This window comes from Anolis carolinensis, unplaced genomic scaffold, assembly GCF_035594765.1.
Source record: "Anolis carolinensis isolate JA03-04 unplaced genomic scaffold, rAnoCar3.1.pri scaffold_14, whole genome shotgun sequence".
In the NCBI taxonomy this organism is placed as follows: Eukaryota; Metazoa; Chordata; class Lepidosauria; order Squamata; family Dactyloidae; genus Anolis; species Anolis carolinensis.
The window spans coordinates 2,714,980-2,734,126 of NW_026943825.1; the positions used below are offsets into that span (position 1 = coordinate 2,714,980).

At 37.1% G+C, this 19,147-nt stretch overlaps 2 protein-coding genes across 3 annotated transcripts in view; one reads left to right on the forward strand and one right to left on the reverse strand.

Annotated features, from left to right (window-relative positions):
- Positions 1–5: 5 nt before the first annotated feature.
- On the forward strand, positions 6–15,674 carry rnf115 (ring finger protein 115). Its single transcript, XM_062964799.1, has 9 exons — positions 6–139; positions 4,096–4,154; positions 6,754–6,811; positions 8,552–8,775; positions 9,942–10,016; positions 10,586–10,658; positions 12,322–12,415; positions 12,506–12,621; positions 14,598–15,674. Exons 1-9 carry the CDS (start codon positions 56–58, stop codon positions 14,730–14,732), a joined length of 918 nt encoding a protein of 305 aa, XP_062820869.1. The 5' UTR covers positions 6–55; the 3' UTR covers positions 14,733–15,674.
- Positions 15,675–15,926: 252 nt separating this feature from the next.
- Positions 15,927–19,147, reverse strand: part of itga10 (integrin subunit alpha 10) — a 56,297-nt gene continuing 53,076 nt past the window's right edge. For both annotated transcript variants that reach the window (XM_062964796.1, XM_062964797.1), the window contains exons 29-30: positions 17,364–17,477; positions 15,927–17,126 (exon numbers count right to left, since the gene is read on the reverse strand). In XM_062964796.1, the coding sequence (XP_062820866.1) occupies positions 17,073–17,126; positions 17,364–17,477 (168 nt within the window). In that variant the 3' untranslated portion in view covers positions 15,927–17,072. The remainder of the gene's footprint in view (positions 17,127–17,363; positions 17,478–19,147) is intronic.

Genomic DNA, 19,147 nt, shown 5'->3' on the forward strand with positions numbered 1-19,147 from the left:
GACGCGCCCTCTCGCTGGTGCCGCCTTCCCTCCGGCGGCGGCGGGAGGAGACAAGATGGCGGAGGCCTCCGCCGCCGCCCTCGCCCCGCACCGCTTCTTCTGCCACAGCTGCAAGGGCGAGGTCAGCCCCAAGCTGCCGGTGAGCAAGCCCCGAAGGCCGCGGGCCTTGTCCTGAGGAGAAAGACCGGTCGATTTAGCAGCCTGTTTGACTAGGCCGCAGTTGGGGGTCCTCAGTGGCTTTTGGGGTGTTTATTGTGGCGCCTGATTGGGGGGCAGAAGGCCTTTGCGGTGGGTTTATGGCCTATCTTTGAAAAGGGAGTCGATTTGGGGCCTTTCTGTGGGAAATGAATGGCGTTGGGGTCTTTCTTTTCAATCAAGGGGATTTGGGGTCCCTTTGAAGGGAAGACATGGCTTTTTGGGTGTCTTTTGTAGGCCTTTGTGGGCCTTATGGGTTGGTTTAATTCCTAACTGTTAGGAATTGTGAGCCCAAGTTGGCCCATGCTTGGTTTAAGGCCTGTAGTTTTAAAAGGGGAGTCGATTTGGGACCTTTCTATGGGAAATGGATTTGGGGGGTCTCTTTTCAATCAAGGGGGGCTTATGGGGTTTTGGGGTTCCTTTGAGGGGAAGAAATGGCCTTTTGGGTGGCCATTGTAGTGCCTGGTTGGGGGCAAAAGATAGGGAAACCAATAGACTTGGGACTCATTTCTTCCTTTTTTAAAACAATACACAAAGATTGTATCTGTTGAGGCCTTATGGGGTCTTATGGGGTTCAAGGTGCCTGTGTTGTAGGGTTTGGGGCCCATTGTGTGAAAGGGGAGCACTATTTAATTTACAATACAGTAGAGTCTCACTTATCCAACATAAACGGGCCAGCAGAACGTTGGATAAGCGAATATGTTGGATAATGAGATTAAGGAGAAGCCTATTAAACATCAAATTAGGTTATGATTTTACAAATTAAGCACCAATATATCACGTTATACAACAAATTTGACAGAAAAAGTAGTTTAGTATGCAGTAATGCTATGTAGTAATGACTGTATTTACGAATTTAGCACCAAAATATCACAATTTATTGAAAACATTGACTACAAAAATGCATTGGATAAACCAGAACGTTGGATAAGCGAATGTTGGATAAGTGAGACTCTACTGTACTATATAACAGGGGTCCTCAAACTTTTAAAGCAGAGGGCCGGTCCACAACCCTTCAGACTGTTGAGGGGCCGAATTATCATTTGAAAAAAAAATCCAACAAATTCCTATGCACATTGCAAATGTCTTATTTGTAATGCAAAACAACAACAACAACAACTAAAGAACAATACAATATTTAAAAATGAAAACAATTTTAACTAACATAAGCCTATCAGGATTTCAATGGGAAGTGTGGGCCTGCTTCTAGCCAATGAGATAATCAAGTTAATTAGGATTGTTGCTGTTGTTGTTGTGTGCCTTCAAGTCATATCAGACTTTGTGTGAGCCTAAGTCAAAAATTATTTATTTATTCATTTACTGCATTTATATCCTGCCCTTCTCACCCCGAAGGGGACTCCGAGCAGCTGTATGTACATACAATATATTATATTATTAGCATAGCACAATATTAGCATTATATATCATCATATTGAACTATACCACTATACTGTAATATTATATGTAATATATAACATATAATTAATATTATTATATAGTATTATTAGTATTATATTGTATAACATGATAATATTATTATCAATATTATATGTATATACAATATATTATATTATTAAAACTTATATAAAAACATATTATAAAACTGAGGGCAGGGGCCAGGTAAATGACCTTGGAGGGCCGCATCCGGCCCCCGGGCCTTAGTTTGGGGACCCCTGCTATATGATATTATAATATATTGTATATGCTTATAACATTAATAATTTTATAATATTAATATTATCTTGTAATGTAATATAATATTTATTTATTTACTACAATTATATGCCGCTCTTCTCACCCCAAAGGGGACTCAGAGCAGCTTACAAATCAAATGTACATACAATATATTATTAGCATAGTACAATATAAGCATTAAATTACTATATTGTACTATATAATTTTATGGTGATATTATTAGTAATATTACATTTAATATATAATATATAATTAATATTATATTGTATTATTAATTAGTATAATATTGTATTACATTTTAATATTATTATCAATATTATAAGTACAGTACATACAATATATTGTATATTTATAAGTTATTGTATAAATATTTATTATAAATTATTAATAATACTAATAATACAATATAATAATGCTAATTATATATTTTATATTACATGTAATATTATTAAGAATATTACAATATATAGATATAGTACAATATGGTAATTTATTGCCAATATTGTGCTATGCTAATAATATAATATTGTATGTAAATTTAATTTGTAAGCCACTCAGAGTCCCCTTCGGGGTGAGAAGGGCGGGATATAAATGTATTAAATAAATAAATAAAGGGTCCGATATAAAGGGAATTGGGAGTCTGAGTTAATATAATATGGGAGGCAGTTCTTATGGGATTTGAAGGGGTTATGTTTATTCATACCCCCCTTTATCTCTCCCTTTGGCCCATTTATTATTATTACTGGGCTCTTTTCTCCATTTCCTCTGCCTCTTTAAGACACTGCTTTAGGCTTGGCTCAGTTTCCTGGTGCTGACTTTGGCACATACACATACATACATATATATACATATATATACAGTAGAGTCTCACTTATCCAAGATAAACGGGCTGGCAGAACCTTGGATAAGCAAAAAAAATCTTGGATAATAAGGAGGGATTAAGAAAAAAGCCTATTCAACATAAAATTACATTATGATTTTACAAATTAAGCACCAAAACATCATGCTTTACAAGAAATTGACAGAAAAAGCAGTTCAATACACAGTAATGTTATGTAGTAATTACTGTTTTTACGAATTTAGCACCAAAACATTGCAATATTTACTACCAAAACAATGACTACTAAAAGGCAAACTGCCTTGAATAATACAGAACTTTGGATAAGTGAAGCTTGGATAAGTGAGACTACTGTATATATATATACGTGTATGTATTGTGTTCTTTTGTTTCAGCAAATAAATGCCCTTTCACTTTCCATTGTTCAGGATTTCCTGAGTATCATTGAGGTCTTTGTAAAGCTAGATTCACTGTTCATACTTTGCAAAAGGTGGGATGATATTATCTACAAGGAGACTTGAATGTTGTTGTTGTTGTTGTTATTATTATTATTATTAATTATATGACACAGCAAACAAGATAGATATGCTGGATTTCATTTCACAAAATCACAAGTCAAACACTTCCCAAGTGTCTACATGACTGTGTCATGTATTTTCAGATGATGCGCACAGATCCCAGTCGGGTGGCCTTTTGCAGTTGGATTATTATTATTATTATTATTAGATCCCATCAGAGTCTTAATATACATAGGAGAGGGTTTTCTCTCTATCCCGGCATCATCGAAAGGCAAGAAAGGAGAAGGATTTGATACTTTCTCAGCGCAGAATCATCCCTCTAAAGAAGCCAAATAGTGCAGTGAAGAAATACAATGTATAGATAATAATAATATTCCACAAGATTTCTGGAACAGGTTGTGTTAATGAAGGGAAAGGTTGAGATCTTTATCGGTTGTTTATGAGCGGCCAGAGGACCTTTGGCTTGTAAGGGTGCCTCTGCTTGGGTTTTGCTTTCGTTCTTGCTTCTTGGAAACCTAGACGTTTCTTAGCCTTCCTTATATCTCTGAAGCTTGATCTGTTTTGGCATACTTCTAAGCTCAAAAGTCAACAAATGCTGATTCAGGAGACAAAGTAGGCCTTGCGAAGTTCCTACGGCTTTGGAAAGGGTTCAAATGTCGAGGTCCTTCCGGATATTATTATTGTTTTAGAGAGGGATATAAATATAATATAGTAAAGTAATAATAGTAAAAAAAATCAACGCTTCTAAATGCAAGCCACTTTGAGTCTCCTTTGTGGAGAGAAAAAACAGGATATTAATAATAGTAATATCTACGAATAATATTAAACCTTATATTTTTCTCTTTATAGGAGTACACCTGTCCCAGGTGCGAATCGGGCTTTATTGAAGAAGTGACTGATGATTCCAGGTATCTCTCTCCCAACGTTCATAGAGTTAATTTTAGAAATATATAGGACTGCTCCTTCTGTGTTCATTTATGATGCTTATGTGGTCTGAAATCAGGAACTACAATTCCCATCATTGCTGACAGTCCATGCCCGTGCGCCTTTCTATACTGTTGTTGTTATATACTGTATACTTTCTATACTTTCTATATGTTGTTGATATGAATCCATGATATTATATCCTATAAATATATAAACTGAAGGTAATGGATCCCATCTGATCTTGGAAGCTAAGCAAAATCAAGCTTGGTTAGTACTTGGATGGGGGACTTAACAAGGAATTGATATTTCAGAAAAACCTATAAAAATTCATCATCCATAAAAATGGATCTCAGTAAAGAGTGGGAGATAATAATAATAATAATAATAATAATAATAATAATAATAATAATAATAAGGGCCCGGGCTGTGGCGCAGGCTGTTGAGCAACCAGCTGCAGCCAGTGCAACAAATCACTCTGACCAAGAGGTCATGAGTTCGAGGCCAGCTCAGAGCCCCATGTTTGTTCTATGTTAAAGGCATTGAATGTTTGCCTTATATGTGTAATGTGATCCGCCCTGAGTCCCCTTCGGGGTGAGAAAGAAGGGCGGGATATAAATACTGTAAATAAATAAATAAGTGTAATATAAATATAATACAATGATAGTAATAGTTTATTCAATGCTTAAACCATAGGTCTTACACACAGGACAAATAAACACATAAATACCAGATCATAAAATACAAATAAATAAAATAATTCATATAATATTAAATATAATAATAAATGTAAGTATAATAATAAATATCACAAGTACAAAATAATATACAAAATAATAATTATTAATATCATTACATATACATATATTAATAATTATAATGATACAATTTCTCAAATATAACAAATATAAGTATAATAAATATAATAATATATGTATAATAATAACTATAAGTATGATAAATATTCTCAAATATAATAGATATAAGTATAATATTAAATGAATACAATATTAAATATATGTATAATTAAATATAATAATAAATATACTGTATATACTCGAGTATACGCTGAGTTTTTCAGCCCTTCTTTAGGGTGAGGGTCCTGGTCGGCTTATATTCAGGTCAGCTTATACTTGAATATATATGGTACATTTATTATTTTTCCCTATTATTGTTGCTATTACATTTATTATTTTACTCTATTATTATATTTATTATTTTACTCTATTTATTATTATTGGAAGGTCATGTAAGCACATTTACATTAAAGAAGATGAGAATAATGATTTAATGAGAGGTGGACAGTCTTATCTTAAATTATATTTTTATGTAAATATTCCAAAACATTTAACCTACTGATACTTGAATTAATGTAATTTTATTGGTATCTATTTTTATTTTGAAATTTACCAGTAGCAGCTGCATTGCCCACCTCGGCTTATACTCAAGTCAATAAGTTTTCCCAGTTGTTTGTGGTAAAATTAGGTGCCTTGGCTTATATTTAAGTCGGCTTATCCTCGAGTATATACGGTATATATAATAATAAATATTTATTTATTATATTTATTTATTACAATATTTATATCCCGCCCTTCTCACCCAACAGGGGACTCAGGGCGGCTTACAATAAAACACACATATAAAAATTGTACAATCTATAAAAGAGTGATGGCATCACGGCAGCGGACAAAACAACAAAAGTAAACACCCCACAACCTCGAAAATTGACAGCACAACCCCTCATCCATGCCTCTAGGTTGATACAACAACAAAAAAAGACAACTAAAGTTCTAATTAGAGGGAGAGGAATAATTGTTTTTATCCAATTGCTGCCAGTTAGAAGGCTAAGCTCCACTCACTTGGTCTCCTAGCAACCCACTCACCCCAGGGGACCCTTTACCTTAACTACCACCAATTCCTCAATACTTTATTTCCCATACCACCATACTTCGCCACAGCAACGAGTGGCTGGGCACAGCTAGTACACTATAAAACAGTTAAAAATTATTAACTTACATCAGACATTCATAAAACACATTCTAAAATACAGATGGGTGTGTTCAAGTTTAAAGGACTGGGTCTGTCGATTATATATATAATGATAATAATTAAATATAATTATATTAAATATAATTATATAATTATAAACATTAAATATAATGATAATAATTATTATAGCTATTGTTATTGTTTGACAGGTGCCTCAAAGGCAGGTATACACACATCCAGTTCTCTAAAAGGAACTGGAATAATATGGGATAGATTGGAGTGTATCTTTAATGTAAAGGTAGGGCTGGCCTTTGGAAATGGAAAATTACACCCTCGCTGACACACGATTTGAAGTGTCTACACACCAATCCCAAATTTGGAGATGGCTTTTGGCTTCCTTGAGCAGCTCTGACTCACCTTTGGGTCTGGAAGGAGCCTCTTGACTTGGCCCTGAATGCAGCAGGATATAAATAAAGCAAATTAAATCAAAATAAAATTCCTCCAGCCTATTTTTAGGCACGACTCAGAGGCGGGAAGTATTTTAGGGACGCACCGGCACCGCTCTCCATTGGGATTTCATTTCTTTCCCCGTAGTTTCCTTGAAGGCGGCGGCAGCGGGATCGACGACAGCCCTTCCACTCCCTTTGCAGAGGTGAGCCTCTCCTTGCGGAAATATTTTGGCTTGTTTTCAGAGGCCGTGGCCACCTAAACATTGGGAAGAACTTCTTTGATGTCCGGAGCCGTTCGGCAGTGGATTATTCCGCCTTGGGTCTAGAGGTTTTTAAACCAGGTGGCCATCTGTTAGGAGGGATTGGATGATGTCTTCCTCTATGACAGAAACGGGTTGGACTGGATGGCCTTTTGGGGTCTCTTCCCATCCTAGGATTGTATTGTTCTATTATTATTATTTATTATCACACAGCAGACTAGATAGACATGCTGGATTTCGTATCACAAAATCACAAGTCAGACACTTCCCAAGTGTCTAGGACTGTGTGATGTATTTTCAGATGATGTGCGCAGATCCCAGTAGGGTGGCCTTTTGCAGTTGGCAGATCGTAATTTTGTCAATGTCTATTTGTTTCCAAATGTTGGCTGAGATCTTTTGGAATTATTATTAAGCAGAAGTTGGGTGGCCATCTGTTGGGAGGAAAGATAAAGCGGAATATAATAATAATAATAATAATAATAATCTGGGTGCCGTGCCAAAAGATGTCAGCCAGCATTTGGAAACAATAGACATTGACAAAATTACGATCTGTCAACTGCAAAAGGCCACCCTACTGGGATCTGCACGCATCATCCGAAAATACATCACACAGTCCAAAACGTTTGGGAAGTGTTCGACTTGTGATTTTGTGATATGAAATCCAGCATGTCTATCTTGTTTGCTGTGTCATATAATAAAATAATAATAATAATAATGATGATGATGATGATGACAGAAGGGGGTGGATCTTAGGATTTCTTCCAGCTCTAAGTATATTATAATAATTATTACAGTAGTGTCTCACTTATCCAACATAAACGGGCCAGCAGAATGTTGGATAAGTGAATATGTTGGATAATAAGGAGAGATTAAGAAAAAGCCTATTAAACATCAAAATAGGTTATGATTTTACAAATTAAGCACCAAAACATCATGTTATACAACAAATTTGACTGAAAAAGTAGTTCATTACACATTAATGCTATGTAGTAATTACTGTATTTACGAATTTAGCACCAAAATATCATGATATATTGAAAACATTGACTACAAAAATGGCTTGGATAATCCAGAACGTTGGCTAAGTGAGTGTTGGATAAGTGAGACTCTACTATATTATCATCATCACCATCATCCTAACCCTGTTCTGCTATAACAGAATGCACAATTATTATTATTATTAATATTAATATTAAGCAGAAGTTGGGTGGCCATCTGTTGGGAGGAGAGATAAGGCAGAATATAATAATTATTATAGTATTATTATTATATAATATATTGTAATATTATAATAATTATTATATAATATATTGTATGTTTATATACTTGTCAACCACCCTGAGTCCCCTTCGGGGTGAGAAGGGCGGGATATAAATGTCGCAAATAAATAAATAAATATTATATTTATACCCTGCTTTATCTCTCCCAAAGGAGGTTCAAAGTAGCTATGTATCTACTATTGTTATTATTATTATTATTATATTTATATTTATATTTATTTAATAATATGATATAATAATAATGTCTGTGTTTAAAGATCTCCACCCTGCCTGGGATGATGACAACGACAATAAAAATAATAATAATCCGGTGTATTCTCCCAGATGCAAAGCCAATCTAGTCCATGTGCCCAGTGTTGTAAGCGCAAGCTGCCTCTCATTTCTCTGTCTTTTCCTTCTCTAGTTCTGGGACCAGCTGGAACGTTCGATGGTTTTCCCGTTGCTGAGCGGCGGGGGGGCCCTGGAGGCGGCCGCGGAGGGGGCGGGCGGCCCCCGGGAGAGCGAGCGGGGGCCCCCGGCCCACCCCACCGACCTCTGGGGCCCCGGGCGGCCCCCCCGACTCCCCGTGGCGCGCCGGTACCGGGCACGCTACAGCTCCCGCCCTGAGCGCTCGCCTGCCATCGAGGGGTAAGGACCATCTTATCTACATCTACATCCATATATATATCATTTTTGGGAGTTGTAGTTCACTTGCATCCAGAGAGCATTCTGAAGCCCACCAATGATGGATCTGGACCAAACTTGGCTTACTGGCCGGCTTTGAGGATGATTGACCTTGAATTCTGGGGGTTGTAGTTCACTCATATCCTTATGCATTCTCTAATGGGAGCATTCATAAAAAACAAAAGCAATGACTTATTTGTTGTTATTATTATTATTATTATTATTATTATTATTATTATCCCATCTACTATTATTATTATTATCATCATTGAATCCTAGAGGTGGAAGAAACCCTAAGGGCCATCTACTACTACTACTACTACTATTTTTATTGAATTGAGATGGAAGAGACCCCAAGGGCCATCTACAATTATTATTATTATTATTATTCCATCTACTGCTATTATTATTATCCCATTTACTATTATTATTATTATTATTATTATTGAATCCTAGAGATTGAAGAGACCCCAAGGGCTATCTACAATTATTATTATTATTATTCCGTCTACTGCTATTATTATTATCATCCCATCTGCTATTATTCTTACTATTATTCTGATTGAATCCTAGACATTGAAGAGACCCCAAGGGCCATCTACAATTATTATTATTATTATTATTATTATTATTATTATTCCATCTACTGCTATTATTATCATCATCCCATCTACTATTATTCTTACTATTATTCTGATTGAATCCTAGACATTGAAGAGACTCCAAGGGCCATCTACAATTATTATTATTATTATTATTATTATTATTATTATTATTATTCCATCTACTGCTATTATTATTATCCCATCTACTATTCTTATTCTTATTCTTGAATCCTAGAGATTGAAAAGACCCCAAGGGCCATCTACAATTATTATTATGATTCCATCTACTGCTATTATTATTATCCCATCTATTATTATTATTATTATTATTATTTAATCCTAGAGATTGAAGAGACCCCAAAGGCCATCTTTTACTAGAGTTGAAAGGGACCCCCAAAGGCCATCCAGCCCCTTTCTGCCATAAAGGAAAACGTCACCAAAGCCCTCCCAACAGATGGCCATCCTGCTCTTTTCTGTGTTCTCACGTGGGACTTCCCTCCCCATGTTTTCTTTTCCTCCCTCCAGGATCATCCAGCAGATCTTTGCGGGCTTTTTTGCCAATTCGGCCATTCCTGGCTCCCCTCCTTCGCCTTTCTCCTGGTGAGTTGGGAATTTTGCCACCCATTGCTTGGGAATTACTATTATATATTATGCCATATTATATTATACTATAATGTTTTATTATATTATAATTGTTGTATTGTATTATTATATTGTACTATATTATATTCTATTATACTATTATTATATTATACCATATTACATTGTATTATAATATTACATTTTTATTATATTATATTACATTATAATTTTTTATATTATTATATTCTATTATACTGTTATTATATTATACTATTATATTTTTAATATTTTGTAGTATCTACCAGTTTACATTCTACACTATATGCACTTTCTCTGACCCAGTTCATTTTTAGGAGCCTACCCAGGTTTTTATCCAAGTATGTTTTACTTTAAATGTGCCTTTAATATGGCCAATTCTCTTACACCAGAAGCGACTTTCGGTTTCTCAAGTTGCTCCTGGCATGAGAAAAGATATTATAAGAATGGAATATAATAATACAATATGGTATGGTATGTTATTATTATTATTATTATTATAAAATATCATGATAATTATAATAATAAATTTGCCAATTTCTTCCTTCCAGGGGTGGGACCTTGCATTCGAGTCCCGGAGACTATGCCTGGGGTCAGAGCGGCCTGGATGCAGTCGTCACACAGGTAAATGGAGAGCCATTTACTATTATTAGTATCATTAGTATCATTAGTATTATTATTGTTCCTAGAGATGGAAGAGACCTCAAGGCCCATCTGTCTGGGGCCAAAGAAGAAGAAAGGGGGGCCAGGAAGACATCATTCCACCATGTCTCCTGTGTCAATATAACAATATAATAATATAGAATAGTAATATTATACTAATAATATATTGTATGTACATATAATATTGATAATAATATTATAATGTAATACAATATAATAATATAGTATTATAATTCTATATTATATATTACATGTAATATTACTAATAATATTGCAGTATAATGGTATAGTACAATATAGTGATATATAATGCTAATATTGTGCTATGCTAATAATATAATACAGTACTAATATTGTTATACAGTAGAGTCTCACTTATCCAACGCTCGCTTATCCAACGTTCTGGATTATCCAACGCATTTTTGTAGTCAATGTTTTCAATACATCGTGATATTTTGATGCTAAATTCATAAATACAGTAATTACTACATAGCATTAATGTGTAATGAACTACTTTTTCTGTCAAATTTGTTGTATAACATGTTTTGGTGCTTAATTTGTAAAATCATAACCTAATTTGATGTTTAATAGGTTTATCCTTAATCTCTCCTTATTATCCAACATATTTGCTTATCCAACGTTCTGCTGGCCTGTTTATGTTGGATAAGTGAGACTCTACTGTACTAATAATATGATATATTGTATATACATATAATATTGATATTAGTATTATAATGTAATACAATATAATAATAATACAGTATTATAATTCTATATTATATATTTCATGTAATATTACTAATAATATTGCAGTATAGCGGTATAGTACAATATATAATATATAATGCTAATATTGTGCTATGCTAATAATATACAGTACTAATATTGTTGTACTAATAATATAACATATTGTATATACATATAATATTGATAATCATATTATAATATAATACAGTATAATAATACAGTATTATAATTGTATATTATATATTACATGTAATATTACTAATAATATTGCAGTATAATGGTATAGTACAATATAGTGATATATTGTCCCATGCTAATAATATAATACCGTACTAACATTATGGTATACTAATAATATAATATATTGTATATACATATAATATTGACTATAATATTATATAATATTGACTATAATATTATATTATCGAACTGCTAGGTTGGCAGGAGATAATATTATAATGTAATGCAATATAATAATAATACAGTATTATAATTCTATATTATATATTACATGTAATATTACTTATAATATTGCAGTATAATGGTATAGTACAATACAGTGATATATTATGCTTATATTGTGCTATGCTAATAATATAATATATTGTGTATGTACATATAACTTGTAAGCTGCCCTGAGTCCCTTTCGGGGTGAGAAGGGCGGGATATAAATGTCGCAAATAAGTAAATAAATATTACCATCATCATCCAAGAGGATGATGATTGAATTCTAGAGTTGGAGGACACCCCCAAAGGCCACCCAATCCACTCCCATCATCATTATGATTACGATTCAAAGTGATGGTGGTTGAGTGCTAGAGTTGGAGGAGACCCCCAAAGGCCATCCAACCCAACCCTGTTCTGCTTCCTTCTGCAGCTTCTGGGCCAGCTGGAGAACTCGGGCGCCCCGCCGGCCGAGAAGGAGAAGATCTCCTCCCTCCCCACGGTGACGGTCACTCAGGAACAAGTCGGTAAGTCTCCTGTGGAGGCACGATGATGGGAGTTGTAGTCCGCCTCCTGGGGCTCTGTGGTTTCATCTCCACACTTGTTCTGTCCCCCAGATACGGGCCTGGAATGCCCCGTCTGCAAGGAGGACTACACCTTCGCGGAACAGGTCCGGCAACTCCCCTGCAACCACTTCTTCCACAGCAGCTGCATTGTCCCCTGGCTGGAGATGGTGAGTGGCTGTCCGTACGGCTTGATGTAATAATAATAATAATAATAATAATAGTAATAATAATAATAATAATAATAATAATAATAATGGAAACAATAGACATTGACAAAATTACGATCTGCCAACTGCAAAAGGCCACCCTACTGGGATGATAAGTGAGACTCTACTGTACTGTAAATAAATAAATAAATAAATGTGTTGCAATAGCAGATTCCCAGATTAGCTTAGTGTTTACACCTTATTTTATTTCGTTTTGGTTATTTAATATTTAATATTTTATTTAAGTGATATTTGTCTTTACTGTTCTAATGTAGCAAAAAACCTATGTAAAATCATACCACGTATTTTTGACATTAATATTGAAATCTGAAATATATACAGAAAGTCCCCCCCGAGGGAGAAGAGTGGTATATCTTGTCTCCTGTGCCATAGCAACATGCTATGCTAATTTTATATACATATATATATATAATTTATAATGTATAAATATATACTATATTGTATATATGTATAATATTGATAATAATATTATAATTGAATACAATATTATACTACAGTAGAGTCTCACTTACCCAATATAAACGGGCCGGCAGAATGTTGGATAAGCGAGTATGTTGCATAATAAGGAGGCATTAAGGAAAAGCTTATTAAACATCAAGTTAGGTTATGATTTTACAAATGAAGCACCAAAGCATCATGTTAGACAACAATTTTGGCAGAAAAAGTAGTTTAATGCACAGTAATGTTATGTTGTAATTACTGTATTTATGAATTTAGCACCAAAATATCATGATATATTGAAAACATTGACTAGAAAAATGCGTTGGATAATCCGGAACGTTGGCTAAGCGAGTGTTGGATAAGTGAGACTCTACTGTACTAATAATACAATATAATAATATTAATTATATATTATATATTAAATATAATATTACTAATAATATTACCATATAATGATATAGTACAATATAGTAATTAATGCTTATATTGTGCTATGCTAATAATATATTGTATGTTCATTTGATTTGTAAGCTGCTCTGAGTCCCCTTCGGGGTGAGAAGAGCGGGATATAAATGTAGTAAATAAATAAATATATATATATCTATATAAAAGGGTAATGAAATTTCGGCCTAGGACAAAACAACAAAACGACACATCCCAGAAACACTAAACATGGCAGCACAACCCCTCATCCATGCCTCTGCGTTCATACAACAAAAAGAAAAGAAAAATTAAGTCCTAATTAGAGGGAGAGGAATAATTGTTTTTATCTAATTGTTGCCAGTTAGAAGGCTAAGCTCCGCCCACTTGGTCCCCTAGCAACCGACTCAGCCCAACAGATGGCCACCCAGCCTCTCAATAGTAATAATAATAATAATAATAATACAATCCTAAGGTTAGCAGATAGCCCTAAGGATCATCCAGTTCAACTTCCTTATATCATGCAGGAGGACACAATCTAACCACTCCTGGCAGATGGCCATCCAATATCTGCACAATAATAATACACATCGAACCATAGCATCAGACAGTTAGGAGACACCCCTAAAGGCCATCCAGTCTAACCCAATTCTGCCATTGGACGATACAATCCAAGCACTCCCAACAGATGGCCAGCCAGCCTCTCAATACTACTACTACTAATAAGAATAATAATAACAACAACATCATCATACATCTCCTAAGGTTTGGAGTGACCCCTAAGGATCATCCAGATCAACTTCCTTCTACCATGCAGGAGGACACAATCCAAGCACTCCTGACAGATGGCCATCCAGCCTCAACAAGTTCTCACCAACACCACCAGACAAACCACAGCAATGCGTGGCTGGGCACAGCTAGTATGTATATATAAGTCAAATAAATGTGCTGTGACCACATGTCCATTAGAACGGTATTTTTTTTACCGCAACGGAGTTCCATGCAATGCATTTCTATCTAATCCCTGACGTCTTTCTTTCTCGCTTCCACCGCAGCACGACACGTGTCCCGTGTGCCGCAAGAGCCTCAACGGGGAGGACTCCACGCGGCAAGGCCCCGGTCTGGAGCCCTCCTCGGCCGGCGGCCCCTTCGGCGGGGCCGGACGCCTGGACGACCGGTGGACTTTCTAACGGGGGCCTTTTGGGCGAGCGCCTCCTTCCCGTAGTTCTCCGTGTGCGTGGCACGACCACCTAAAACCCAAGTAGTGCGGATGAGAGAGCGGAGGGAGGGAGCCGTGAGCGAAGGGATCCAAGATGGCCGCCTGCCCGGAAACCACTAACCCTCGAGAACCGGCCTCGTCGTCACCGTTCGCCGTTCCTGAAAATTCAACCCGTCTTCCAAGATGCGAAACGAGAGGGCGAGGAAAACTCGTCAAAAAGAATCCCGCGAATTCGCTCCTCCCGAAACAACGTTACTCGTTGTATTTCACTCTTCCCAAAACACAACAGGGATTTACTTACTCGTTCCGTCTCGACCTCAACGTACATCGGATTTTCTATTGTTTTCATCCGATTTGGCTTCCCGAAACACAACAGGGATTTATTTACTCGTTCCGTCTCGACCGCAACATACATCGGATTTTCTATGTTTTCATCCGATTTGGTTTCCCGAAACACAACAGGGATTTATTTACTCGTTCCGTCTCGACCGCGACATACATCGGATTTTCTATTGTTTTCATCCGATTCGGTGACCGGTTTTCGACTCTAATTCCCCGTCAAAAAAAAACCCTGCCAAGAACAGAGGGTGCGAGGCCCAGATTTTTTCAGGTAAACGACTCCCGACGAACTGTGAAGCGATGCGCCTCTAGTGAATCTATATATACATATACATATATATATATATATATTTCTTCCTTTGCTGCTGCCTCGTTTCTCCTTTGGTTTGTTTTTTTTTGACCGCTACTTTAAAAAGACTCCTTTCTGCTGCCTTGAAAAATGGACCACGTTTGATTCCAACCTCCAAAGACTACTAATAATATTATTATTATTATTTTTGCAGGATGTTCTCTCCCGCCAGTATTTAAAAATGAGAATGTCATTTGTCTGCTGTCATTAAAGAAACACACCCTTTTTTGTGTTCCTTTAAAGTGGTTTTTCTCCCAGCCTAACATTTTTCAATGTATTGGGTTTTAACTTCAGAATCATGTCTTAAATGGGAGGATTTGGCTGTTGAAATCGGCCCCCCCCCAAAAAATCCCCATAAATTGAAATTTAACCCAACATAAAGGATAACAACCCTGGAATCCAACCTTTTTTTTTTTGTCTTCTCTTTGCTATCCGAAATAGAATAAAACTCTTTAATAAATAAGCACTCCGGAGGAATTGTTGGAAGGGAAACAAGGGATTTTATTTGTAAAAATTTTTCAGTTTGCCCCAAAATCCTCACCTTCCTTTTGGGCTTTTAGCGAGAAAACATTTCAGGAGAGCAAATCCGTTACGGGAAATACTTGAAATGGAAAAAGGAACAGCAAGTAGTGTCTTTATTCACCTACCAACCCTACACAGGCAGTGTATTTTCATTTGCAGTCCTTTTACGGGACATTAAATACCGAGGTTTGGACCCAATACTTAGGCAAACGGTGTGACTGTGTCATCCTTGTACACAAAAGAGAATAATGTCATCTTTGTGTTTCCACCCAAATATATCTTGTTCAGAACCCATTATTTTGAGGAGCAGTGTGACAGTGTCATCTTCATACATGAATCATAAAAAACGTTGTCTGTGTTTCCATCCAAATATATCTTATTGGGAACCCATTACTTCGAGGGACAGTGTGATAGTGTCATCTTCATACAGTATCATAATAGACAATGGTGTTCCCGGTACAAAATACTCCTGGTGTTTTGCATTTCAGCCAAAATATGATACGGAATTTCAGACGGACAAGCAAACTCACGTAATTGCGGACCTATTTCAGAATGAGGCTAAGACAAGAGGAATCTTCCCTTTGAAAGCTACAAAATACATACTGGGTGGAATTACTTTCAAAAGTACCTGTTCTGACTTACATATGTTCTGTACGTTAAATATATCACTTGGGGACGGCCTGTATATAGTTTGCTTATAGCGTGGGCCAGACCCTATATATAGCCGGCGTCTCAATACAATTTGGTCCTGTTTTTATGTGGGAAGAGTCCGCTTAAAGGTCCCGTACCAAACCCGATCCGTGGATATTTACGAAAGCTATTGCATTGTAATCTTGTCTTTTCTTTCTCATTAAAAAACGAGGTTCAATTTTGGTAGAAAGAGACTCCCGACGAGCCCCAGTTTCGTTCGTTTCTCTTCCAAACAATTCAGTTGTTTTCAAAACAGTTTCCCAAAGGTTCTATTTGTACAAACTGGGAGACGGCCCAATTCTTTGAGTATCGGAACTGGAGGAATAACGCCCTCGGAACGGGATTGGAAGAGCGCCGTTGTTCGGGCTTCTGCCTGCGCGTCGAAGGAAAAGTCCTCGCTCTCGTCCGCCGCTATTCTTCCTCGTCCTCCTTTTCCCCGGGCTTTTTGTGTGCGAAAAATCCAAGCTGCGGAGAAACAATCGAGATCATATTGAGGAAATCGTACGCGGGATATATGGGCATCGGCTGTGATTCGGGAGACCTGGGTTCGAATTCTGATGTTATGGGAAATCATATTGTCTTCTAGAGATGTGCGGTCCATTAAAAATGGTTCGAATCTCACCCGGAAATCCCCAGGATAAATCGGACTTGAAGGGAAGCCCGCGACGGAACCATTCCCAGGTTTCTGGGTCCGGACCTTACCTTCCATAAACAGATAATGATCAGCGCCAAGAGCAAGAGTCCGCCGATGATGCTCCCGATTAGGATCCAGAGGGAAAGCGGCACCACTTTGGACTGAATGACCTCCAGCACCGTCTGCAGAAAAATGAAAAATTTGAGTATCCAAACTTGGATTTGCTCCCGCGGGGATTTCAAATTGCGCTCTTGCGCAGAATTCCACCAAAACGAGGGTGAAATGAAGTGACGTTTCCCATCTGTCAACTGCAGGGAATTATAATTACGCTGATGCGCAGAATTGCACCAAAACGAGGGTAAAATGAATGGACGTTTTCCATCCTGACTCCCGAAGGAAATTTGAATTGCGCCGTTGCGCATTTTCCACCAAAAACGAGGGCGAAATAAACGTACATTTCTTACAGGAAATTAGGATTGCGCTGTTGCGCATTTTCCACCACTGAAAACGAGGGCGAAATGAATGTACATTTCCCACAGGAAATTAGGATTGCGCTGTTGCGCATTTTGCACCGAAATTGAGGGTGTAAGGAATGTACATTTCCCACAGGAAATTAGGATTGCGCTGTTGTGCATTTTGCACCGAAATTGAGGGCGAAATGAATGTACATTTCCCACAGGAAATTAGGATTGCGCTGTTGCGCATTTTCCACTGAAAACGAGGGTGAAATGAATGTACATTTCCTACAGGAAATTAGGATTGCGCCGTTGCGCATTTTCCACCGAAAACGAGGCCGAAATGAATGTACATTTCCTACAGGAAATTAGGATTGCGCCGTTGCGCATTTTCCACCGAAAACGAGGGCGAAATGAATGTGCATTTCCCACAGGAAATTAGGATTGCACTGTTGCGCATTTTCCACTGAAAACGAGGGCGAAATGAATGTACATTTCCCACAGGAAATTAGGATTGTGCTGTTGCGCATTTTCCACTAAAAACGAGGGCGAATTGAATGTACATTTCCCACAGGAAATTAGGATTGCGCTGTTGCGCATTTTCCACCGAAAACGAGGGCAAAATAAATGTACATTTCTTACAGGAAATTAGGATTGCGCTGTTGTGCATTTTCCACCGAAAACGAGGGCGAAATAAATGTACATTTCTAACAGGAAATTAGGATTGCGCTGTTGCGCATTTTCCACCACTGAAAATGAGGGCGAAATGAATGTACATTTCCTACAGGAAATTAGGATTGCGCTGTTGCGCATTTTCCACCGAAAACGAGGGCGAAATGAATGTACATTTCCCACAGGAAATTAGGATTGCGCTGTTGCGCATCTTCCACTGAAAACGAGGGCGAAATGAATGTACATTTCCCACAGGAAATTAGGATTGCGCTGTTGCGCATTTTCCACTGAAAACGAGGGCGAAATGAATGTACATTTCCCACAGGAAATTAGGATTGCGCTGTTGCGCATTTTCCACCGAAAACGAGGGCGAAATGAATGTACATTTCCCACAGGAAATTAGGATTGCACTGTTGCGCATCTTCCACCGAAAACGAGGGCGAAATGAATGTACATTTCCCACAGGAAATTAGGATTGCGCTGTTGCGCATTTTCCACTGAAAACGAGGGCGAAATGAATGTACATTTCCCACAGGAAATTAGGATTGCGCTGTTGCGCATTTTCCACCGAAAACGAGGGCGAAATGAATGTACATTTCGCACAGGAAATTAGGATTGCGCTGTTGCGCATCTTCCACTGAAAACGAGGGCGAAATGAATGTACATTTCCCACAGGAAATTAGGATTGCACTGTTGCGCATTGCCCCGGTTCTGACGGTCTCGGC

Coding starts and splice junctions, on each gene's coding strand:
- rnf115 (XM_062964799.1), top strand. CDS start 56: ATGGCGGAGGCCTCCGCCGCCGCCCTCGCCCCGCACCGCTTCTTCTGC. Junction 140..4,095: donor AGGTCAGCCCCAAGCTGCCG/GTGAGCAAGCCC, acceptor TTCTCTTTATAG/GAGTACACCTGTCCCAGGTG. Junction 12,622..14,597: donor TTGTCCCCTGGCTGGAGATG/GTGAGTGGCTGT, acceptor CTTCCACCGCAG/CACGACACGTGTCCCGTGTG.